The sequence below is a fragment of the Zootermopsis nevadensis genome, unplaced genomic scaffold (genome assembly GCF_977971745.1).
Source record: "Zootermopsis nevadensis isolate Lab colony 2312 unplaced genomic scaffold, Znev_1.0 Znev_ptg000011l, whole genome shotgun sequence".
NCBI classification, from domain to species: domain Eukaryota; kingdom Metazoa; phylum Arthropoda; class Insecta; order Blattodea; family Termopsidae; genus Zootermopsis; species Zootermopsis nevadensis.
The window spans coordinates 3,778,740-3,804,784 of record NW_028259143.1 but is presented as its reverse complement, the minus strand read 5'-3'; the positions used below and the strand labels follow the sequence as shown (position 1 = coordinate 3,804,784).

The 26,045-nt window shown below is 38.9% G+C and overlaps 1 protein-coding gene across 2 annotated transcripts in view; it reads left to right on the top strand.

Moving 5' to 3' along the window:
* The first annotated feature begins 3,498 nt into the window (after positions 1-3,498).
* Reph (Regulator of eph expression) overlaps positions 3,499-26,045 on the top strand; it is a 124,821-nt gene continuing 102,274 nt past the window's right edge. The window contains exons 1-2 of one of the 2 annotated variants that reach the window (XM_022067626.2): positions 3,499-3,866; positions 4,215-4,284. In XM_022067626.2, the coding sequence (XP_021923318.1) occupies positions 3,798-3,866; positions 4,215-4,284 (139 nt within the window). In that variant the 5' untranslated portion in view covers positions 3,499-3,797. The remainder of the gene's footprint in view (positions 3,867-4,214; positions 4,285-26,045) is intronic. The other variant, XM_022067627.2, reaches the window with a different exon arrangement.

Sequence of the window (26,045 nt, the reverse complement as noted above, 5' to 3'; positions counted from 1 at the left end):
TTTCTTCTGTTTTTAAAAGTTTTGAGTGGCTTTCAGTGTGAATGTTGAATCGAAACTGCCGCAATATTAATCATTGATGAGCGATTTTTTTATGTTTCCGTAACTTACATAAAGAAGTTTATATGGATGTTAGGAATTACTGAACTGCCATAAGACTGACCAGCTTTAAGTACAGGGAGGGCTAGAAGTTCTTAAACAAATTAAAGATGTAATTAAAAATCACAGTTTATTGCAAAAAATATGTGACTTGTTTTGTTCCATAGGTAGACAAACAAAGTTTATTTCTCATGCATCTAATGAATAAAATGTGTGTAGCATTTAGTTTATTTTTATATAGGAGTAGGCTTATATTTTGACTTAATGTCTTGGCAATTATCCAGACAGAAAACTTGGGTTGATGGTAACTAAACCATTCAGATCCAAGCAGATGTTTTACTGAGGGGCTACAATATAGAATATTGATTAAATAATTCCTTACAGACGTTGAAAGTTTCACACATCCTTAAATTTGCACATAAATGTGGAAGGAAGAACATGGATTACATGGAAGAATCTTATTAGAGAGGTGTGAATCGGATTCATTTGGATTTCTTATAAAAAAACCTTTTGGTTCCATAGTTTATTCTCTAGCTTAGTAGCTATTGGCTTCTGGAGCCGACGGTTCACGTAACTTCTGCAGGTATCAGCTTTATCGTCGTGACCAGGGTGTAATTCTAATAACCGTGCCACTACAATTATCTATGGTTTCCCTTTCGGGACTGGAAGGTGCTGCAGTCAGTGGATCATTCTAGAACTACAAGTTCATTGGCGCTGCTGCTGCTGTATATAGGAGTGGCTCTGGGGGAGGGGGTGGGGATTATTTTACTTTGCCCCTCGGTCTTCAGTGACTAGCAAACCAGATAATTATTACTGCATGAACCGTTCGTCATTTAAGCTTTTAGAGAGATGAGGATGCGAGTTGCAAAATTAATAGGATTTAAACGGTAGCTTTGATTTATTATTCACTGAGAACAAGAGCACATAGCTCAAAGGGGTGGCACCAAATTTGTTCTAATGAAGGATTGCAGGCTAATTCCTCTCTTCGCGTTCGCACTTGGTAATCGAAATTGTTCTGTTGATCTGTCTGTGTGTGTGTGATAGATTACTGGACAAGATCTACAGCTTTTTGGCACATCAATACGTTAAATTCCGTGGGAAACTCACAAACGAAATACTGTTAATATACCATTTTACTTCCTGATCTATATTCCGCGGAAGACAAGTCTCTGTCCTGATAATGGAGACAGTCTCCGAAACGTCGGATTGTAACCCCATGCTTGTACGGCTGAACCACATTCATGTTATGCTGTCATGTGCCAGTTTTAAGAAACGATGATCTGGCTCGTTTGTCTTGACGATATAAACATTACATCCGATGCCCAGTGATATTACCAATTTTAAATTTGGATTAGTTGAAATTCTAGTCGTTGAAGCTTGGTTTTGGTTGAATTGTGAAAGGAGAAGTTAGATATTCACAGTGGCATATAAAGCTAACCATAATATTTGATTCGACTCTAAAACTCACCAATCAATCAATGATTCAACAATCAATCAATCGGATAATTAGTTAGTATTGCAGATGGAAGGGATCCTAGAAACTAAATCTATTGTAAAAAGTATGGATGTTTTACCAGCGTCAAGCGAATCTTTCTGAAAATAATGTTTTTTGCCTTGGAAAACAGAAGTAGAAATATTTTTCGTTTTAAAAAAGCTCGTTTTAAAAGGTGTTGGGAGGAAGGTAAATGAGGTACGTATGTATCAGAATTCAGTGTCATTATTATTCCCGAAACGTGCCGAAGTGTGGACGAGTGTTATAATTCTGGTCATGACACGCAACGTACTTGCATATGACCACTCTCTAATTGTGTTATCGGGGTTTACGTTCGCTGACCACATCTGGGTGGCTGGTACTCTAAAGGGAAAATACAGTTGACATGTACGAACCGACCTGTTTTTATTTAAATACTCTGACCATTGCATGCCTTTTTGCTAGTCGTAAAAGTTGATTATTCAAAGCAGGCGATTCGTGATGGGATGAACAGAGCACAGACTTGGTGTGGGCTTGCAGTCAACCGGAGTTATAATTGTGATTATAAATTTCAGTTTTATGTAGCGTAAAATGTTAACGCAGGAAACTATCTATCACTTTACCTAATACTGTCGGATGATAAACTACATCCTTTCTTCTATTTCGGCGCTTTCCGCTATCAGAGGTTTGTTCTTTTGTCGTACAGAGAATATTTTAAGCTAAGTAAAAAAAAAAAAAATATTATCTAATAAATCCTTCGATATTGTGACACAGCACAAACATCTGGGAAGGGTTGTAACATTTCAAAATTACATCCAGAAAGAAGTTAAGAGCGGAGGACTTTAAAATATAGCTTAGAACTATCCTGTTTAAAATATTTTGTCTCGAGAGTACCGTTCCTTAAAAACGTAGAGATTAAAATACACGAAATTACGATATTGCCTATTGTTTTACGTGAGTGTGAAATTTCGTGTCATCCTCAGGGGAAAAAACCGAGAGTTTTTGAGGACAGGGCATCGAGGAGAATATTTGGACCTATGAGAGAAAAAAAAATTGTAATTTGTAATTTGCATTAGGGTGAAAACCCTGCAGGGAACAGACCACTCGGAAGACCGAGGCGTAGATAGGAGGATAATATTAAAATGTATCTTGTGGAAACGTCGGTCAATGTCTCCCACAACCAGCCGCCTTCCAGATTGACGTGGTTGAGTAAAGAGACTCGTGTAATTTGACTGACTGAGCGGCTATTGGCTTCGCAATTAGGATCATGCTCCACGGAGTTCGTTGTAGGTCCCGTTGAAAAATTGGGCACGATAGCTGCAGAAATCAGTCCCTTTGCCTCCAGGCTGCGTTAATAAAACCTTAAGTGGACATCCTTCATATTCTGGTCACGCGCTGAGCTTATCAGTCATTATCTCACGATGGAAATTGTGATTGAATAGATGAAACTTGGAATTGATTGTACGAAAATGTCGCGTTGGCCTACCGTCTTCAAGGAACAAGAACACACACTCGTTTTCATTCACAAGTCATGGTGGGTTCTCTGCAAACTGTCCCCCTCTACATACTTTCCCCTCTGCCCCCACCACTAGGGACATAGCTTTGACGACAGCCAATCACAGAGCGGCCGGGCTTACTCCGCGTGGAAGAGTTTATTTTCATCAATGAGCAGTAGGGGGCACTGATGTTTCAGAACAAAGTAGTTGAAATGGGGTACCTCTGTTAATTGGTATTAACAATTAAGAGGTATCATAATTAGAACACTGTAAGAAAAACGTTTTGGTGAAGAGGTAAGATTCATGCAGAAAGCGTCGGTAACTGGGTTAGAAATATAGTGGTTTATCTGCGGGACACCCCTCTCTGAGTGCCGAAGTAGACTCTTCCACCCACTCCAGTTCAGCTGACTACCGTACTCGTGTACGGCTTTCGGGCAGGCGCTTAGTGGCCGTAGTAAGAGTATGGGGGCGGTGGAGTAGTGTATACTGTGCCGGCCTAGCGATCAGTCGCAGTTCACACGCTGCTAGCTTACAATTGAGATCGGTAGCCCAGGAATGACGGACGTTATATTGTTCTCCCCCATCAAACAAATGTAGGCATCGTGAGTGTGTGACGGTTTTTATTCCACTGGGGGAAACCAAGTAAAAAAACTGTAGTTTGCAGCGAATCCTGTGTTTTGTAAACTTCCTAGTCGAGACCGGACGCTGTTCTGTTCTGACCCCGGCGGAGAAATATGCTTAAGTTTCTCACAAACAAATTTAGGACACATTCTTTGAATGAAGACCAACTGCAGCAGGATAAGGTAGGCTGCTAGGTTTATGTGATAAAATTATCATTTTTTCCCGGTCACCTTTCTTGAAGGTCATACCAGGGGCCTTGCTGGCTGGCAGACACAGCTTAATAACATGGCTGCCTTGTCGAGGTGGAATGTAGAACAAAGGGCTGTGTGCTACTGCGTGCTTTTCTGAATTCACTGAGCTGTCAGTGCTTACGGCAAGCAGCCATAAAGTGAAATTAAACTCCTGGCTCGACTTGCGCAGGCAATTTCTCTGCTAGTTTCCATATTGACTTTGCAATTGTGATTTGAATGAGTGCCAACAGTTTAAAGATGGCTGACAAGGATTTTGTGTTCTCTCTTTTCAACTTTTAGGGAGACGAAGATCACGATTCCGGCACAGAATCGGACGACGAGCTCTGTGAAACAGAAGATCAAGAAAGCAGTAAGTACAAATGCTTTTTAATTTTAACCTTTCACTTTCGTAAAAACGTAGTGCATTTCGTGCAGTGTCGGACGCACAGCGCAGGAACGTTCTACAGTTTTAAATTAGCGCAGGTATTATGTGTGATGGTTTGCTCTCGTTTAAAAATTGAAAGTGAAAATTGTGTGTTTTATATCAGAATCTTCAGGCCTGTATTGATTGAAGATTCCGGTCCATCATAGTATTAAAAAGTGTTTGGTGTGTTGATTTTGAACCAGCTGTTCAGGAATTCCCAAGTTTATTCACCATGCCAAGAGTCCCCACGTAGTTTTCAAAGGAAAATATGTTAGTTTGACAAGAGTGGTGAGAAGTGGAAATTATGTAACAAGATTGTGCAGCGTGTTTGTTGGGAGTGATGACAAAACGACAGAAATCGAGATGTGAGAAATTGCAACTTTCCCTCGCATCGGCATGCGGCTTCAGTAAATGCATGTGTGTTTTTCAGTTCGTTGCCGGGTTGTGAATAAAGCCCAGTGGTAACTATATGTACCACCTGCCTTAACAAGTAGTAATTCTACGTTTTGTGTCACGGGTTTCGTATGACCCCTCGGAATAAACAGCGTTAACCAGTTGATCTTTGTAATGGTGAAGTGTAGTGTTTTCTTCGCGGTACGGACTGAATTCTTATATAATATTCAGACGAGTTTCGGCTGCAAATGGTTAACAGAAATTAATTCATTGGCTTCAAAATTTGTTTCTATATAAGAATTAAAATAATCGTTCATAAAGATTCTTCTGTATCCGATATCACTCATCGAAATTGATCAAGGACAGATTCCAGTGACAATCAAGTTATTTTCATAGGCTAAAACACGTTATTATTTTTTGATCATTTTATTCGTTCAATATATTATTTGCTGTCTTGTATTAATGTTAATCTGGCAACATAAAAGAATTCGCCATTTGAATTCTATGTGGATCGCTTGATTTAAAGTATTGTATCCTTCGTTAGACTGGAGGCAATTAACTAAAGTTTAAGTTGACGTATAGAAGAACTCCACACATTTATTCTTTTTTTTTGTGCGTGTCAGGAATTTTTATTGGCTATAATTATTGCAATGAAAACGTCTCTAATTGACCTTTTTCCAGTAAAATTATTTCGATTTCTTTGAAGCAAGTTACGTTTAATTTATTATCTAATAGAAATATGTCATTTATGATACTTTAACCGCTTTCCCACCGGAAAGAATTGCACGAGAAATGTGTAAACAGCGTAAAAAAATTTCTGTCACAGATTTCTTTTTCATTTGCCCGATCTAATTAATAACTGTACCCGGAAAATCACCAGTAGTTATTATTCTATAAATGTTTCATGTTTTACGTCAATGTTAGAGAGCAGTTCGTATTTGTGGCTATTCTGCGTGTATCGAATTGGTTCCGGGACCACCTTGAATCCCTACAAACTTGACTTGACCTCTGCAGTGGCAGAACAAAGAGAACCCTGGCTCTTGGGGGGCGGGGAGGGGGGAGGAGGGAGATTCAGTTGTGTGTAATGTCATTTTCTTGTTAAGGCGGTCAATTTTCCGGGAAATAATTCCATGGAATGTTAGCACTGGTTATCAAGCGACAAGGTCACACACTATGGGCTGGTAGACAACTTACACCTTTTGTGCGTGTGATAGTTGATACTAGGCGTCACGCATTTTACGTGAAGACGTTGTTATCGGACCCCCGATTAAGCAACCGTGAAGATGGTTTCCTTTGGCTGCGTGGACTACTTAAAAAAAATGTATTCTCACGGAAACCCCCCCCCCCCCACTAAATGTATCTGGTTTAAGATGAAATTCGGGCATTCATTTGCTATAGCACGTAAAAAAATACTTGAAGATCGAAATGCGATTAGCTTAATTACGTAAATCAAATATGTTTGAGCGTGTTTCGAATTTTAATTTGAAACTAATGTAAATTAAATTTTGGAACAACAATTTTTTTTACGACTTTTAACATTGTGCTCACTGTTTATATTTGTTTGAATGTGCACAGCAACCATTATTCCAGCTGCATCTTTGTATGTATCATATTACGTAAATTGTCATTCTGGAACAGACCGATGCAATGAATGACGTTAATAATTGTGTTACGTTTTTAGTGTAGAATTCTATGTCCGTATTTTTTGGAATTTATTAAAATACGAAACGAGGTCGTCACTGTGCTTCATTGAGTATGCATGCAGGCGTTTTAACCTCGACTCTGCAGGTCCAGGTGCAAGGCCAACTTGCTCTCCGCGCGAGCTTTGCTCCGTGGGATCCCTTGTTGTGTTGGACTGCAGGGCCGTCTGGAAATCCTTGCCCTTGCTGCGTGTCGAACCCCGGTCTTCCAGTCTGTAGCCAGCCACTTTACTGTCTAAGCTGTCTAGTCTTTACTGTATTTTGGGTTTTGCTTGTTCCCTTCACATAATTGCGTGTTTCACTTCTAAAAATTACAAGTTTATTCTTCCATCAGCTTTGAATATGATAATTATGAATTTGTCTTAATTTTTCTTATTAATACAAATGGTTCGCGTGTCTGTTTTACCGGCAGCTTCTGTGCGCACGCGCGTGGCTGTTTTACCGGCAGCTTCTGTGGGCCTGCAACTTGTTTGCTATTTACGTAGTAATAAAATGAGGGGAATATCGTAATATGGATTTGTAGCACGGTCGGGAGATAACAAATTTGTGCAGAATTTCGGCGGGGATGTCTTTTTTGTAAATGCGACCTTGGGAGACCACGAAGAAAATGGAATGTTGCCATGGCGACTGATTTTAAGGGGATGAGTTACGAGGATTGGAAATGGAGCTCAGATTCGGTTCTAGTAGCTAGCCGTCGTATTAGCAGAGTTTGTTGTTGTCATTTGTGACACGTGCCATGTCGTTAATTCTTTGCGTTGGAATCTTCCGAGTGTCACGAATTATTGTCAAATATTTTGTGCCATTGCGAAATGAAGTCTGAAACGTAGCCAGCAAGTTTTATTTGATACAGAGATTTTGTTTGTTATTTTTTTGGTGTTCAGTTTTTCGAAACGAACACAAATGCGCTGATTATTGTTCCTATTTTGTTGCGATAATTGTTGCATCACAACAAGTGTGGTTGTGTGTGCATTACTGATAGAATGTGGAAGGGATCTGGCATGGAAAATTACGTGCCGGATGACAGCCAACACGAGAGCCTTCAGTGTTCCTTTCTGCTTATCAAGCTACCAATAAAAGAGTTGTAGAAGTGGTCAGACAGTTCACGGTTGCTTGAACTGGAATACTACTGTTGTACTCTTCATGGTATAAACGGCGACCTTATTACGTGCAGTATGATTCCACTTCGTTGACTTTAATGTATGCAAATATTATGTGGTATGAATACACTTTACTATATGAAAGAGACATTTGTTTACCAGATTCCAAGGTTGCTTCTAAAAGTATGCAAGTTTTAAAACCGCCTGTACATTTTTTTTTTTGGAGGGGGGGATGACAGAGACGACTTTCGTGATACGTAGGCATTCGCCTGTAATTAAAACGTGTGAAAATGCCAGAAGAATTTGAACTATGGCTTTGAAAACACTGGGCCTATTATCAAAGCCACCGAGATCCGAAACTCATTTAAATATTTAGGAATTCAGTCCGTACCGCAAAGAAAACACAACATTTCACCGTTTAAAAGACCAACTGGTTAATGCTGTTTGCTGTGAGAAACACACGAAACCCGTAACATACACTCTGTGGGAAAAATACAGAATTTTTATCGTTAATGCAGGTGGTACATATAGTTACCACTGGATAGTAAACGGTTGAGCACCTTAACGTGACGTTGTATGGAGGATTGGAGGCAAAGCTGAGACTGCTGTAGCAAATTAAAATAGTTTATAATTAAATTTGTAAGATAAGACCTTCGAAATGAATGCCGACGTATAATTGAAATCGTATTACTTTTTTTAAAACGACAGGTTGAAAATTATTTTAATCCCTTGTATGAATTCGGAAGTTAATATTTCTCTCGCTGAGTTAGGAAGTTTTATTGAGCGTGTTTTGAAACAAAGTCATGTAGAAATCTGTTGACCTGGAACAGAATAGCATAATTGAGAAAATTATGTACGTAGATGATAGAAACACAGATAAGGGAAATATGTTGCAATATATGAAGTAGATTTAAGTGACTTAAGATTGAATCCATTGGGTTCAGTAAAAGTAGGTAATTTCTTGAATAAATTAATTAATGCGATCTGCAGGGTGCTAACAGGGTTCCAGAATTGGTTTATTGGTAGAGTTTATTTTTTATTTTTTGTCAGTTTTGTTGTGAGCATGTGCATAATTTCATGCACAGCGCATGTGTACGTGTACGTATGTGTATCGTCGGTTACTTCTGACCTAGATAATGATTCCGATTCCGTTCACTGCTGGAAGATTTAATAGACTTTTTCCAGAGTGTTATATGCACGTATCCAGAACTTCGTGACAGTTCTCGTCTCATTACTTTTGTTGGTCGAAACGTCGAGGGCGTAAAAGGCTTTTAACAGTGAAGCCACCGTAAGCCGAATACCATTTACTAAATTAGTGTACTCTGGTACAGTTTCTTGATCCTGCAAAATGGGAAATTGTAGTGTTGTGTTGATGAAAATTCATTAAATTCATGTTAAGGCGTTAAACCAAAAAAAGAGAGAGAGAACATGAATTTGGATCGCATGCAGATTCCTGTAAGGCAGCACGCAAATCCCACGTTCGTGATATACGCGGTCAATTTATAGTTAGACGGCGCTGCTAATCAGTATAATGGTTTCGAAATAAATGTGCCGGTACTTTCGTAATGAAACGTGATTACCAGTACGTTTTAAACAGACAGTCCCTTTATTTTTATGTCGAAAGAATAGAAATTGGAATTATTCACAGTTAGGTTTCATGAAATATTTGTTGGTGGAAATCGTTGTTTATTCATTGAATATAAAAAGAGGTTTTTATAGACTAGTTGGAGTGTAATCATTGTGCATCTGCGGTTCAGCCATCTGGGGGGCCTTCAGTTCTCATCCAGTGTGCGAGATTTTCCCTGAGGCATGCGTTGTGCTGAGGGGTTCTGTTAGAATGTGAATTGTTACGAAAATAAAGCTAGGCTGAAATACCGTGTACGGTAACGAATGTAGATTTCTATCAGCGATAAACATGATATTGGCATAATTAAAGATGTCCTCTGCAATGGGTAACGGGTTCTAACCCTGGGGTAAAGCGAGCAGGACGTGAAGCTGACCACTAGCCTCCATCTAGCGCTGAGGTTTAAGAATGTGTACCTCAGCTGTTCCGTTGTGCTTACCTAAGCACTGGAGAAACTTTGTCTGCCAGCCACGAAGGAGGAGGCTTCACTAATATGCGTACACATACTGAGCCTTTATATAGTTACTACATCCATTGTTTTCCGCAGTTTCACTTCAGAACCCGAGTAAACTTTCTTCTTGCGTATTAACAAAAGCCCGCGTCCATGGTTAAGATTAATATGGGCTCTTTTCCAGGCAAATATCTTTCTTTTTTCTAGATCGTCTCTGAGGCCCCTCCAGGCCTAAGATTTTTATCCAGTGGGTGCTGGGGACTCTTTCTCACATGGCAAAGCTGCCGTAGAATTGAAATGACCTCACATCTCCATTTTAGTGCTGTTAAGATTGCGGGGAGCTTCACGTCCTCCTGTCTTCACGGTGGGATTCTTAGGCTAATCGGTGACTGATTAAGAAAGATGGAAAATGCGATTAGTATTTCGAATTGTGCATGCGTTATCCATGTGTTATCGAGTCGTGTGTTTTGGGAATGAGAGAAAGTTTAATTTTGAACCTGACGCCAGTGTAGACTTACGTAGGAAAGACAAGAACGAGATGACGCAGCCATTTGAAAGGAGATAAATACGAAGGCAGAATGTAGATAAATGTTCAAGGAGAGAAGAGAATGTGAGAAGACGAATGCGAAAATATTAATTTGATAACGTTATTTGCGTTTATATCAACACAAGTACATTTAATGTTTTTTTTAAAAAGCGACGTGTTTCGGCTGTACAGTCTTGTTCAGGTCTTTGTTCACATGATAAGCAGCGTTCAGTACGCACACCGACAGTCCTGCAATAGATCATTGTATGTTGATTTCTTTTTAATTTTGTAAGACTTGAGGTTGATGTTGTTGTTGCTTTTCTTCTGGGTTTTTTGGGACGTGTAGACTCGGTAGATGCTGACGTTTCGGAGGAACATATTGTTTATATCTCTAGGCCAATACCCAGATATACGTAATTGTTTTATTAGTGTTTGTTACAATTAAATGTTGTTAAAACGGTTGCACCCATGCCCTAAGGTCGTTAGTCACAACAATTAATATATCAATAGGAATTAAAAATAGTCGAAACAATATTAATAAAAACGTAACAAACATTATCATCCATTATTTGCGCACGTTGTACTTTATCTGCGAATCTCACGTTTTGAAATATTGTTTACACTTTTTCTGACTCACGCATACGCCGGAAGGTACTACAAATGTAATCATTGGAAATTGTTTTGTCTATCTGGCTAATGTATTTTGGATAGGATAACAGAATCTGCATTACCCATGACAGAAACGGATTCTCCCACTGGGTTCACGATGCATTCGTTATTTCTCTATTTCTGTAACTTTGACAGACGTTTCTAATCTTACATTAATGAAGTAACTTCATAATTCTTCGAGATATGAAGCAAGCTAGAACCGCTCGTTTGAAGAAAACATTCAGAGTTGAATCAGAGTTTGTCGTGGCGTCTTATTCTTTTTCTCGTACGAGTTACATGGTCACGATGGTAATGAATCATTTATGAGGGAGAAGTTTTCGAGTTAAAGCTTGGGGTATGCAAGCGCGTACAGCAGGATAAGATGAAAATGGATATTGAAGGAAAATAGTTTAAATTTGTGAACGTGATTAAAGTGACTCAATGTTGTCCAGCGGTGGACGAGTTTCTTAAAAAAGGAATTTCCGTGTTTTTCCTGTTCAGTTCAAGGAAATCATGATGGAACTAGTGATAATTAAACTAGAGTTACGTAAGTAGTAGATTGATGTTCTTTTGGGTTTTGGAGCCGTGTAGGTGAAGATATTCTTCTCCGAAACGTCGGGATCTGTCGAAGAGTCTATAGGGCGCCAAAACCTGGAATAGCTTATTCACCCCCCCCACCCCCCCCGTTTAGAAAACCTCAAATCTCACAAATGGATTCGTTTTTCACAGAGATGAAATAAATTCAGTGCTAAATTGTTCAACGAAATTTAGTTATCGGCTTTGGATCGTAATACCAAACAGTAATTTTATACGTTTGGTTGCTTAAATATGACGTTTTGAAGCGAATGAACACAGAGCAGATTGCAGTCAGGTATGCGATTTAAAAAAAAGCCTGGAACAAACTTCTCGTTTATATAATTTTCGCTCGTAGCTTCTCGAAGGGCAGGCGCTGATGTTACGATGTTTGTTGAAGGTGAAATATTTCAAGTGTGGCTGGTAGACTGTTTGTCGGCAGCTAAAATTATCCGAACGCGTAACATTACGTCAGGCCAGCAGCGGTGTTTGTGTGTGGCTGTTCCAACTCTGGCAAGGAAGGATGGAATGTACTCGGACAGAAGGCTCTCCACGGCGATAGTGGCCGTGGAAACTTATTGCAGGAATAGGACAAAACGCTGGCGCTTTGTGTGATCTGCGTGGTAGCTCGTGTTTTACGACGTAGTTTATATTGATTTAGGAAAAATAGAGCAACCTGGCACATTCGCTGTGATCACTTGTTATTAGGTAAGAGGATACAATTCATTGGATTTTTTTTAAAGTCTGACTTCTGTTATACTTTATAACAATTTTATAAAACATTTTCTGTGAGTGGACAAGTATTGGGTTCTTGCCTTGTCTCCTGCATCAGATCCATACGTAGACCCGTGTAATCCCGCAGTTACACCTTTCAAGAAATGTACCTAGGTTTAGATGAAAGGATAATATTAAAACGGATCCCGCAGAAGTAGGATATGTGTTCTAGATTCATCGGACTCATATATGTCCCTGCTGCTGGCTCGTTGTGAGCATTGTAATGCACGTTAGAATTTAATCAAGGCGAGGAATATTGAGTGATTACAGTGTTAACTTGTCAAGAATTGTGCTTCGTGGATTTGGTGTTTTAATTTGCATGTATTTATTAATTGGAGCCTATTTCTTCCGTGTACGGTAAATAATATTGAATTTGCTGTCTTCGGGAGGCTGACAGTACGTAAATTACGCGAACTTGTTTTTAAGGCTACGTTTAGACTGAATGGAGAGATTTGACATGATCCTCCATTTTTCCACGGAAATTACTGAAATTGCAACAGAATCCGTCGATGCATTAACAATTTTTGTGGGTCTGTAGTCATTTGATTGTTGAAAGAGGTCGCGTGTTCTTAAATTCAGTTTCTTGAACATTTTGGTTGCAGACTGATGGCCAAATTGTGTTTTGACCAAAGTAGCCTAAATTGAAATACTTACATTTTGGGATTTTTAATAGGACAGTTTTTTTTCCTGTGGAAACATTGTAAAATTCTGATGTATAAATTTGTTACCCGCCTTCAGCTGGTGCATTCTGGCGGGTAAACGAGACGTCAGTAAGTTTCATAACCTGGCCTTTTTTAATCTTACTTAAACACGAGCTTTGAGTACTTTAGATTGGCCACATAATTGTCTGCAAACAGAGTTACGAATTCTTACATGACATTGTGGGCAGGCCATATTGTTTCAAGGTTGCCTGTGTATGAGGACTTACAGGATGCACAGTACTGTACTGCTACTTCCATTTTTTAAGAACAGAATGAGCTAAGTGTCCTCTAATTACAGGACAGGAAAAGTATGGACTCCCTTCCTGGAATTAGCTGAGATGCGGTGAATCTAGACTCCGACAACCTGAACACTGTTTTCACAGATGTCACGATATACTATTTCATGTTTAATGGACGACTTAAATGATTTAAATTAAAGAATGAGCTGCTATTTAATCTTAAAAGGTGTTGGATTTAATATTTATTTTCGATGCTTGAATGATAAGGCGTTATTACGAAGGATTGTCATGTAGAGGTCATGAAGTTAACTATTAGTAGCGTGAACATTATGTCCCTTGATTTGGGGTCGAAAAATAGTGGTTTGCGAATATTTTTGAACCTGCTGGCTTCTCATATTTTGTTTTCTTGTGGGTTTGAAACACCGAACCGTGTCCTGGAAGGGAATGACAGGAAAAATATCTTATAAAGCTGAAGCATAAGTGTTAGGCATTAATATTAATAATTCTGTCCGTACCTCAAAGAAAACACAACCCTTAACCATCACAAAGATCAACTGGTTAATGCTGCTTAAGGAAATCAAAGTAGTTTACTCTGGGAATCGTATAAAATCTATACCACACTTGTGGGAAAATCTCAGTAGCTGTTGATTGTTAAAGCAGGCTTCAAAGGGGGATTGTAAAGGAGTAATTCTAGTACAGTACCCGGGATCAAACTGTACGTTTCGATTACGTCACTATCTTTGGGGTGGAATAGAACGCGCGTGGTATGTAATCCAAAGGCATGGTCGACAAAGGATCTGAGGCAGTGCGCTCAGTAGATGCTCCTTTATCTCTTATCCCGCTGCTCTCCTTGTAGATTACTTCTGACGGACGTCGAACGCACAGATTCGCCTTTACTACTGGAATTCTTTGTGGATTCTGCAGTTTGTTTGTACTTTGAATCTGAACTGACTTTTGGTTTTTGCTAGTGGAATACATCACAACAGAAATTTTACTGAAGGAATTTCAGAAAATAAAATAAAAAAAACATTTTTCGCAATTAAAGTCCACGTTGCTGTAGAAAACTGCGCTTTGATAAAAGATATAACTTTTTTTGTTGTCATTACAATATAACAGCTGAAAATTGTTTAAAATATACAATCGCAGGAAACGTTAAAGAAAATAATACCAAAAATAAATTGGCGACATTTGAGGTTCTTACGGCGTCTAGCATGAAGATGACTGTCTTCTGGGTTGTTGCCCCGTTTAGTCTGGCAGAAGTTTACAGACGTTTCGAAGGTGCTTGCTGCCTCTATCATCAGGGCGATGAGACGTCGTTAAAGTTGTACAAGGCTACACGACGCAGCGGCCGAGAGAAGACTTGCCATCTTAAAAGATAGATAAAAATAGACGCGATAAATATCTTGATGTATTCAGATTATACGCTTTTTCGGTGTAAATACGTGTCATGAGGAAACGAAGTTTCTTCGTCTTGACCAAAAGTATGGGCTTCCGCTGCGTATAGCTTTGTGCTAATCGGCATTTAACTTGCATAAAAGTATATTATTTATTTAAATATATATTATTTAAATCTTGTCCGTCTAATCACAATAAATTCTTATTAAATATTAAGATATTACAATAATTAACATTTAAAATATTTAAAATATTAAATGATGTTCTTTATCGAAATATTCGATTTACATTAGACCATCATTTTGTTTCATGTTTCACGACATGTTTCAGTTCCTAAAAGAACTATCTTCAGGTGTATATAATTATATAAAGATTCAAATCAGAAATAATAAGAATTTATTGTGATTGGACGGACAAGATTTAAATAATATGTATTTATTATATCACAATATGACGCAACTATACCATCTCTTGCATAAAAGTCGTGTAATTTTTCTCCAGGAGAGAATCGTGGAGTTGGATCTCTTCGAAGAGACGTGAACTTGGGATTAGGCAGTTCGAATGACACTCTCACGTGTGCTAACTTTGGTACTGTACTCAATCAATACCATGTAGGGACTTTGGCGGGGAGACACGCGGGTGGGGTGGGGTGGGGTGGGCCCCCCCCCCCCCCTCCATTCACCCCGATACGTTTTCTGTACTCTTACCTTCTTCCTTCCAATCCTTGTCCCACAAGTTTGATCACCTCTAAAATCGAGCAATGCGGAAAAGGATTCGACTTTATTTCCTATGTTCGTGCATCGTCCTTCTCAGTTTCCAACGCTATTTCTTTTACGTTCACTTGTTTTTTTTAGTGTAATCGCGTATTTATCTTTTACGGAATTTGATGGTGCCAATGTTACGGTGAGAGGTAAGTGGGCTGTGCTATTATGTAGGCCTACATAAATCGATCTCATCACGATGTAAAAACGTTCGTAACTTCCATGTGCATGAGGAACGCAATGTGTAAACCGCAAGCCATATGTGGCCCGGAAGCTGATATTCTGTTGCCAGCGTATGTTTTAACAGGAAAGCCTGTCAGAAACATTATTCATCACCACCTAACGTTTTAAAGATCGTAAAATTTGAATATATTTTGCTGTTTAACCTCAAATGCGTCTCACTGAAGTGCAAGTCCACTTAGAATTTTTGATGGTTGTCATTGATAATTCATAAATGAGATTTGGAAGTGAATTATGAGGGCTTGTATAATTTACGATTTTGAAAATGAACTAATAAGTTCGGGTGTTAGCGCCTAAAAGTTTTTACCTCACTCCGGGGAGGAGCCTCAGTAGAATATATTGCCAAATGTATCGTTTAACTGATTGTAACAAATATTATACAATTATAAATTCAATGCTGTGATTTGGTGGTCAGCATTTTTGAATATAAATGTGTCGAAACTGTTTGATGAACCAGAACATCCACATCTCATCAGACATTAATGAAATCAAGTAGTTGCAGCAAGTACCTGTGAAACGTCGGCAAAGACCGTACGGTGCCAGAAGGCATCCGTGTCCATGTTCGCCCCCCCGTGAGAATCTCAAATCTCACGTTGATGTGCGTTCACTAATGCACCCAAGAAAGAGTCCTCACGTGCCATCTGGTAGATATTTTAGGAAGCCGAATTATAAAACTGTCGATGTGACAGACGGACACTCGTGTGTTTTCATAGATTTAAAACGAATAAATCGTACAGTTTTAGACGTTTTAAGAGGGGATTCTCATTTTGATTTCTGGTGGATATTGTGCTTATGTTGATGGTTCGTAATCCCGAGCGGAAAACAGATCGCTGTAAGTGGTCTGAAGAAAACGTGCTGTCAGCTGCGAAAGCATTTCATGTTGATGGAATGCCCCCTGGCAACTGCCTCCAAGACGTTTGTTTTGCCAAGAAATAATTTGCGGAGGTGAAATTTGTGTAACGTAGAGATACCAAAGTTTGCACAGCGTACTATTTTTAGTAGAGAAGAAGAAGAAGAAGAAGAACTTGTCACTTATCTAGTAAAACTGGACAGCGTAAGGCGTGGACTTCCATACAGAGAACTCCACAGCCTTCTGTACCGTTATGTGTTTACGGATCGTGTGCGGCCTGCATCTAACAGCGAGTTGCAGATGGCACGAAAAGACGTGTGTGTGTGTGTGTGTGTGGAGTCTTCTGAGGCCCCCCCCCCAAAAAAAAAATCGTCCTTCGCGTAGTAGAAGCTGTGTCCCTCATGCTCCAGGAACGAAGGCTGACGGACTTGTGCGCAGTGTTCAGTAAAAACAGTTTTTAAAATATGTTATATGCAGTGAGCTAGATGAACGTTGACCATTTTACAAGTTAAAACAAGTAAATATTCAATTCAATTCAATTATTTAAGTGCTTGACAACAGCCAAAAAGGCCAATAACAGCCAAGCACTAAACCAGAGTACAGGATAAAATATAATAAGTAATTAATTTATTTCAATAATAATAAAAGTAAAACAAACGAATGAAATTAAATATATAAATGTACCATATTAATAATAATTCGATTCATTTATTGAATCATATTTCACAAATAAATGGGCTAAATACGATACCTAAGTAATATAATTCAATTTAATAATTCTAAATAAAATAAATAATAATAATAATAATAGTTAAATTACTTTGTTAATATAATAATAATAATCAGAATACTTTTCTGTGAACCATTTGGGAGATTTTGTAAAAAAAAGTATTGCTCCACCTTACCCTATGTGTAGTTGTGAATGAAGCGGCCATTTGGAAACTGTGTTTAAAACTAATAACGTCCTAGAACGTCGGATGTTGCACGCGTTCCTTAAACACCCCTATTTGTTTCCAAACGATTATTATCAGGGAGAGAGGGCATTTAATTTCAGTGAATGTTTCACCGATGTGAATGACAAAGATTAAACTGGCCGTGAGGTTACGCACCGTTAATAGGATTTACTGATTAATAGGGCCACTTGTAATTGTTCAATGCCATAGGCCTATATGCATATATGCGGAGTGGTAGATAATGTTTTGTGTCACAGAATTCTATGTTTTGGCTCGAAATGCCCGTTCTTACTCACGATTTTAACTGCGGATGCGGCTCAGTAAATTATTCAGTGCCGTGTCGCTGTAATCCCCCATTACTTTGCGCTAATCCTGTATTAATTCTGAAATTTCTCTGGCTAAAATCATTCACATGAGTGGAAAAGGCCTTTGTTGGTTTGTGGGAGAGTGGCTAAAGGGATTGGAAAGGGTGTGTGTGTGCGGGTTTGGGAAGCGAACCTTATTTATTTTATTTCAAAAATACGAATCTATTTTAGTTACGTGAGCTACTGCATCGGGCTTGCAGGGTATTGCAGCTTTGTACCCTCGGGGGGGGGGGGGGTTCCCGGGAGGTTTAAACTCAACCAGGTGTTGGCTGGACTAATGCAAAAGAATAAAAACAAATTGTAAATAGAGAAGTATCAGCTATTATGAAATCCTGTAATACCATTACATCTATATTACTCATCTATAGCTGGCTAAGGAAAGACGTAGTCATGTGAGGGATTTTGAACTATTCATGTGTTGGTAGGACTGCACAATATATTTTTGCCCTCTTTTATTATTTTTTTAAAGCCGTTACTTGCCAGTTTTGTCACGTCCCCATGTTCGCTGCTTATGGGGAGAGGCATTTATCATTCATTGCGGAAATCTGTGAAGTTGTGGTGGGTTTTGTTTCAGAATTGTCCGTAGCTTTCATAAGCGCGGTAAAAGTGGGTAGATGCGTGCTCTGGCGTGAAAATCGAAACTCATACTGACAAGTGCGAGGATTTAAATAAAATAATATCAAAAGGCCTTATAATAAAATCATTCCCTGTTAAATTTACACATGTCGTGGAATGTTTAGCGTTTTAAAATACTGTCTATTTAAGGCAGAGCATAAACACGTCTGAATAGAAATCTCCGAAAATGTGAAGGGTGTATTATACCACTGTCCCAATTTCGGCGGCAAAATATCTTAAGTGGAAACGTCTTACAATTTCCAGTTTTATGTGCTGAATAACAGGAATAATTTATACGTTAGCACAGAACAGTACGCATGCTTTTAAAACTAAAGAATTATTTCAGTAAGTACGTGGTATGACTTCCGGCATATAACATTACATGTTACGTGTCTTAGTTAAACGAGAAATGTTTCCATAAACGACACAAACATCAGCGGAGTAAGCAGTTCCAGTCGAGATTCTTATAAACATTTATGTCCTCTGGGATGTTGCGCCATGTAGTCTGGTAGACCTGAGGATGGAGGCAGTAAGCACGTCTGAAGCTACACGGTGGCACGTCCCGGGAGACGGTCGTTGCTGTGAGAACCAGAAATCGCGTCGAGATGTTGCAGTCGGTAGTTTACGCAGGCACGCAGATCCACACTTAATAGTTGTGTAGTTACTGGTTAGGTCTGCTTCTGCTATGTTTGCGTAAGTCGTAATGAATTAATATTTGTCGCTGCAAAGTTCTGTTTACAGCTCTTCGCGAAGCTGGAATCTTTCTCTCCTGAACAAACTTTATCCATTTTCATTTTACTACTTGGGGATAAGTGAGTTCGGTCCTTTCGCGGAGAGGGAAACTTGTTTATCGTTGTTCAAGTAGACTGATGAACGCTGGAAAGGCGTCGTACAAAACAAGTCGGCATTATTTGTCATTTACTTTTAATTAAACGTGTCGCGCCTCGTTTCTAACGCCGAGCTAATTCAGGCACAGATTTCTGCTTTGTTGCGTTTACTAGTGACTTTGATTTAGCGCTGAAAGTTAGTTTCGTTTTACAAATATTGACAGAAATCAAGCACAGATCGACTCCACAGAAACTGAGTTTGAAAGCTTTCTGCTGTTTGCTTCGTGTTACAGATTTGGCTAACTTCCCTTATTTTAGGCATATAAGGAAATTAAGGTTTGGGGTAAAATGTTAATTGTCAGCCCGTCCTACTAACTTCATTAAATCTGGTATTAAAATCGTGCCACGAATGTATTATGTTGTTCGGTATAACATCAGTATGGCGGCCGTGAGAATTTCTGAGGTGGCTGTGTAGCCCTCAGAAATTTGGCGTGTTAGACCTATTATGTTTTCACGAAATACGTAGTTTCGGTGACGTAATTTTTGTGTAATGTATATATGGTTATTTTGATTGTGATAACTGACGAGCCAATGGAGCTAGTCCTGTAGGAATCTATACCCAAAGACCATAAACGCATATCTGCAAATTAGTATTAAACCTATTTTATATGTTAAACAAATTAGGAAATATACGCATAGCGTGACGGTTCAGGAGCGTTCGCTTTCTTGCTTCTACTCTTAAGCGAATGGGTAAGGAACTTCTTTAAAAAAATTAATGACTTTGAAGGTCACTTTTAATATAGTTCAGTACAAAATTTGAACAAAATCTATTTATCAGTTTTCGATTTGTGAGATGTCAAAGAGTTTATTGTGTATTTAAAAAATAAGGTGTCAGTAGTTTTATTGAGAAGCCTATAATGTAACAGGCGAACCAGCTTCACGTCGTGGAAACCAGAATTAGCAAACGAAAATTTGGTCCGTACCGCTCAGAAAACAACACGTCTCCCATTACGATCAGTTGGTTAACAACGTTACGTACAACCCTGGGTAAAGTGGTCCTTAAAAGTGTCAGATCTAGACGAAAATTGAGATTGTTCGGCAGATTTCCGCAAAACTGTCTCCAGTATTGCATTTCATAAAAATTACGTTTTTCCGTTCTGAAGTTACATACGGACGGAAAAGTGAACGTTTTGAATCTAAATTGACCATGGACCACTGAAATTCTTTAAAAAACTTTTTGATTGTTCTTTGTACCGTTGGACTTTACGTAGGATTAATGTAGTTAAGCGGACACGTTATTAAAATAATTAATTTCACTTTAATCCATTTTCCATCATACTCCATGTATTGCGTTTGGAATTAAATCTGTGGAATCTTGTAAGCGTTTGGAGGCTTTAGAAGGAAACTAGGATTTCTAGACATCAAAATACTAGCCGTTGAATGATTTGACGTCTTTTCAATCTGCGTTTCGTATTGCATACGAAAGTTTTAGGTACACATTGCTGGTGTAAATGGTTTTGTTCGTCACTTGTTTAGTACATTCATGCATGATGCATGAAACTGGCGAAGTGACGTACAGGAATTTTGGGTCACTCCGTATTTATTTTTTTTTCTCACAGAGAACAAAGACATTATTTCTCACAAAACAGGTTGTACTTCATTTATTTTAATTAGGCGCGTATAAAGTATTTTGTGGTTGCTTGTTGTTGTAGTAGTGTTGTATTACATGTGAATTTCAGTGGGTAAAATGAGCCTTCCGCGTTTAAACACGCGGTGAAGTCGTGCAGAGAAAATTGTCAGATATATTTCCATTTAGCACGCACGCACACATTTAAACACACTCATACACACAAGTTATTTATAATAGGTAATTTGCCGGGTCAGGGTGAAGGGGCAAGGTCCTATAAGTTCAAGATGTTTCGGAAAGTTCTTGCAAGTCAAATTTTGTTTTTAACTTACAATTTACATATGAATTCAGAGGTGCTAGTTATTTTCTAAATAGCAGGTATTATAAAATATAAAGCCTAAAACGACGGTCATACACGTAAATCTTGATACCAGCGGTTTCTAGACTTATCAACAGGCTTATTTCGTAAGAATATTAGATTCATTTTGTCTCTGCACCAGTCTCCTTTAATGATGGCGCACTGGATGAGCAGAATTTATGTGCACCTTATGTTCTATAATTATTATTATAATCTCCAAACCAATAGCTATATTTGTAGACATATCTGTAACTTTTACAGCTAGTAGATATTTTCTGAAATTTTTTTTAAAGTTTGCAATACTTTACATAAAAGTCTCAGTGTTTTTCGAGGGATATTTCTTGAATCACTGACTTAGATTTACAGATGTTTGGGAGGAAATCTGACCTTAATTGTATATTTTGTATTATTTTAGGCCCCGTGTTCGTTTAGAGATATATTTTTTAGGATTTTGGCTACGTTGAACAATCTCAGTGCGGATCGAATTTCACTCACTGGTATATATGATAATTAAGACCTTCTCGTGAAAGACTTGCAATGGATTGTGCATTATATTCTTATTACTAATTGAGAAAGTCTGGGTTCACATATGCAATGTGTGTAATACGCACGTGACTATTTCAGACGGGACTTAGTATAAGCCACTTAATACTGTTACGATATTGAAATCAGAAGATTGAAATGGGCTGGGCACGTGATGTGATAATTGGAAGTGGTTGAGAATGACTGCTCGTATTTTATCGTGAAATCGAAAGGGAATACGTGTTCGTTCGTAACGATAGAATTTTATATGGCGAATTGAAAGCAGTAAATAGGATTCGTTTGCTTATAAAATGGGATTTGACCACAACTTATAACAGAGGCTAGAATTTTGGTGTTTACTTCTACCCAACTTTTGGAATTCGGAAAATCCTTTAATGCTTCTAAAATGCGTCTTTGAGTATTTGGTTTTCGTATCACGTGCTCTGGGTCACGGTTCTGGCTTAACGCTGTACGTTTTGGAGAACGCCCTGTGAAATTAATATCGCACTGCATGCAGAGTGTCCTAACGATTTCCGATATGTTTAGCTTTCAGTGCATTTGCTGTACAGTGTGTTTCACTTTATATTTATTCGTGGATTATTTAACGATACTGTATCGACTTCTGTGACTAATCGAAGTTGGAAAAGATGTGCTCTGGTATAAATGTGCAGGAAATATACTGTAATTAATTAATTTCATTCGCCTTGAGACTTGAGGAAAAGTAACCAGTCAGCTGGTCCCTCAACTTGTGCTCACCTCTTCGGGCGGGGTTAAGACCTCTCGTATTCCAAGTCTGCGTCACTTAAATGACAGTGCTCTGTGGTTTAGGTGACGGAACGTCTTAAGGCCTAGTGGTAACTGTGTATACCACCGGTGTTTTACAATTGGCAACCTTGTATTTTGTGCGTTTATGGGCTTCGTGTGATTATCGGAATGAACACCTATTTCCTCAGTGCAACTCTGAGAACGAAATGCAAAGTTATCGATTGTTAAGGCAGGTGGTATCGATGTATTAACAACAAAATGTGCTGAATGCGATGTGAATGGACGGCTAATCGTAGCGAGCGCTGGTAATTTCCGACAATATCCATGACTCGCCTGGATTTAGGCCTGCTGAAGAAAAGTGATGAACTCAGAGAGCGATCCGTGTCTTGGGACGAGACTTGTTCCGGTCGGATACAAACCAGACGCGTTTCCGCTGTGCTAATCTGCTCATTGTTACACGCTTGTGTAGTCGTGTAGTCTCACCGTAAGAATTAATGAATCTCTGGGAAATCAATGCTGTATACTTTTGTGACAAGGTTCATAAAAGTCGCGCCAGGGCGTGTGCATATTCGGTTCAACTGTTTTTGGTGCTACAGTGATAATTATTGAGTAGGTAATTTCTGTTAACACTGTGATCGGTGTAGTATGACCAAAAAATGTAAGAAAAGAGTCACGTCGTATTTATTTATTTATTTATTTAGTGTTCTGTCTGAGGACAGGTCCATATGAACAGGATCCTTCCATCCTTTTCTCGGACTGGGACCTGTTCATATACGTTCTTGGCAGATGATCCAGAAGTGGTTTGCCATTGCCTTCTTCTGTGTGTGAATGGAGTAATTGTTGGGATGCCACGGAGGAAAACTCCGTGTTGCCTAGACCACGGCCTTGCCCAACACAAGTTATAAATTCGGGCACCGCCGGGAATCGAACCCGAGACCCCGAGGATTACAAGGCCAGCGTTCTAACCGCTAGACCACCGTGGCGGTTTCACGTCGTATACCACTGCTTGGTATGACTGTCTGTCGGATTGTAGTTCCACATTATTCAATATGTAAACTTTGTTCACAAAAATTAAAAGATAAGTAATAAGTGTAATTTTATCAATTTCTTGTGAACGAAGATCGTATTTTTCTGCTAGAGGCGAATAGAAGTTCGGAAACAAAGTTTTATTTATAAGTCTGTACTTTACTAGGGAAAGGTTATAGTGACATTTCCTGAATGTATTTAAGTTTATTCTTCACCTAGGATAATGCAGATCACTTCGGCAGTTCCTTCTAGCACTCGTAAGTGAAACTTATTAGGTATACCGAATTACTTTGAAATCCAATTCATAATTTTTATATGTTTTGTCAGAAATGGTATCGGATTAGGTGGACGTTTAACGAGACTATCGTAATAACAATAAAATACTAGGGGATGGATAATTGGAAATTTTGTGATCCTTACCTATTTTCCGTGTCATCTGTACCAGTGTAGTTGAATCGCTTACGTGTTCTTTCTATTTAACGAAGACGGCACTGCCAGAGACAGACAACGAAGGGAGGATATAATTAATTTATTTTTGGTTTGACCGGATGCCTCACTACGAAGAAGAATTTTCAGCTACAGACGTCAAGGAAAACTGAGTTTAAGAAGACCATGAATGAGATGGTTTGAACAGTTTGTGTGACCTTGGCACAGGTGTAATGGGTGGAGGGTAATTGTGGTTTAATTAAATGCACTGTCGGTAGCTCAGACTACACAGCGAGAACGAACTGGAAGGGACACAGAAGGAAGCGGTTTTGGTCTACTTTAAGGTACTCTTGCTTGGAGGAACTGAGGAAAACGATTGTCCGTGCCGGGATTTTAACCCGTGACTATTGGAATACGGAACAGGAATGCTAATCTCTAGGCCACTGACATTTGTTTTGGTGAATGGCTGAAGGGAGATTGGATAAAGGCCATTGGATTGTACTTGACTCTGTGACATGGAGATATTAACAAGTTAGGAAATGTAATCCCACGCATAATGTAATAATTCTGGCGTGTTCGTTACCTGATTTGACCTTTGTCAGTGGCCGGTGGATATCCCGCCACTAAAATAAATTTACTTGTATGTTGTTGGTGCAGTTTAACGGAGGAATGTACGTATAATGCGGACAAGAGAGACGCTGCCATGTCCACAATGGAGCGTCACGTAATAATATTAAAAATGATATTATGGAAATGTATTTAAGTTGAAGGAATGGAACTGGTAATGTCTTTACTTGGTTTGTCGTTTGCTGGTATTGAACCTCAGGGATTTAGTACTGGGCAGTTACTTTTATTATTTCTTGTTGAAGTTATAATGGAGTTTCCGATAATCGGCTGAATTACGAGTGTGTGTAAATGTTTGTGGTCCCTGCCTTGTGGACGTCTGTGCTAGGCGTTTGATGCCAGGTCAATGTTAACCTTCGTACGTTACTTAGTACGATTGGTAAAAATACACAGCCGTGAGTCATTCGTAGATAAGGAATGTGTTTACATTCACGAACTTACGATACACGATGTGATATACATTTGCTGTATATTTTGTTGGCACAATCAAGTAATGCCTTTTGAGCAAATAATGCTTATAAGTTGTATGAATATATATATAGGGAAGAAATGCACTGAAAATTACTCACAAAATCTGAACTGAGAAAACAACAGGGAGACCCGCGCTCGTAAAAGGATAATATTAAAACCGATTTTGATGGACCAGATTATTTGACTCAGGACTGAGTCCACAAGTGGGATTTTGTGAACAATGTGATGAAACCGTGTTTTTTTTGTAGAAGATTAGCCGAACGACTATCAGCGTCTCAAGAATGAGTATGCAAGCAGACTAGGTTCTTAGAGTATTTCGAATCGTTTGCAATTTGTGACAGTTATGATATGCCATTTGATGTAATGAATTGTGAAATATGGATCGTTTGCTAATTTAATAGCAGATTTAAATTGTGGGGTTCCATGTATTTATTATTTAGTGTTCTGTCTGACGACAGGTCCATATGAACAGGATCCTTCCATCCTTTTCTCGGACTGGGACCTGTTCATATACGTTCTTGGCAGATGATCCAGAAGTGGTTTGCCATTGCCTTCTTCTGTGTGTGAATGGAGTAATTGTTGGGATGCCACGGAGAAACCGGGGAAGCCCCCGGAGGAAAACTCCGCGTTGCCTAGACCACGGCCTTGCCCAACACAAGTTTTAAATTCGGGCACCGCCGGGAATCGAACCCGAGACCCGAGGATTACAAGGCCAGCGTTCTAACCGCTAATGTACGATGAAATATATCTGTGCGTTATTCAGGACGTCTCTTCATCTATTTCACACATATATGTAGATGGTGGCGTTAGTGGTTGCTGAAGAGTGGCGTACATCCTCATTGCGATACATATGGATTACGAAAAGTTCAGTGAACTCAGTTATCCGCTCACATGTTGCCCAGGGTTTATTACAGTAATGAGCAGACTCTTGACACAGTGTTGTTCCATCACTTCAGTTGGTGAAATCATCGTTCATAATTCAATGCTTTTAATAACGGTAAAGTGGAACAGTGCCCGATAAATACAAGTAATCTTTATGTCATTGCTACTGGCTAAATTAGGCCATGTTCATTGCGCATTATATCTGAATTAAAGCAAATTATCACAAATATTAATCTGGACTCATTTAAATTATAATAAATTAAAGAAGATAAAT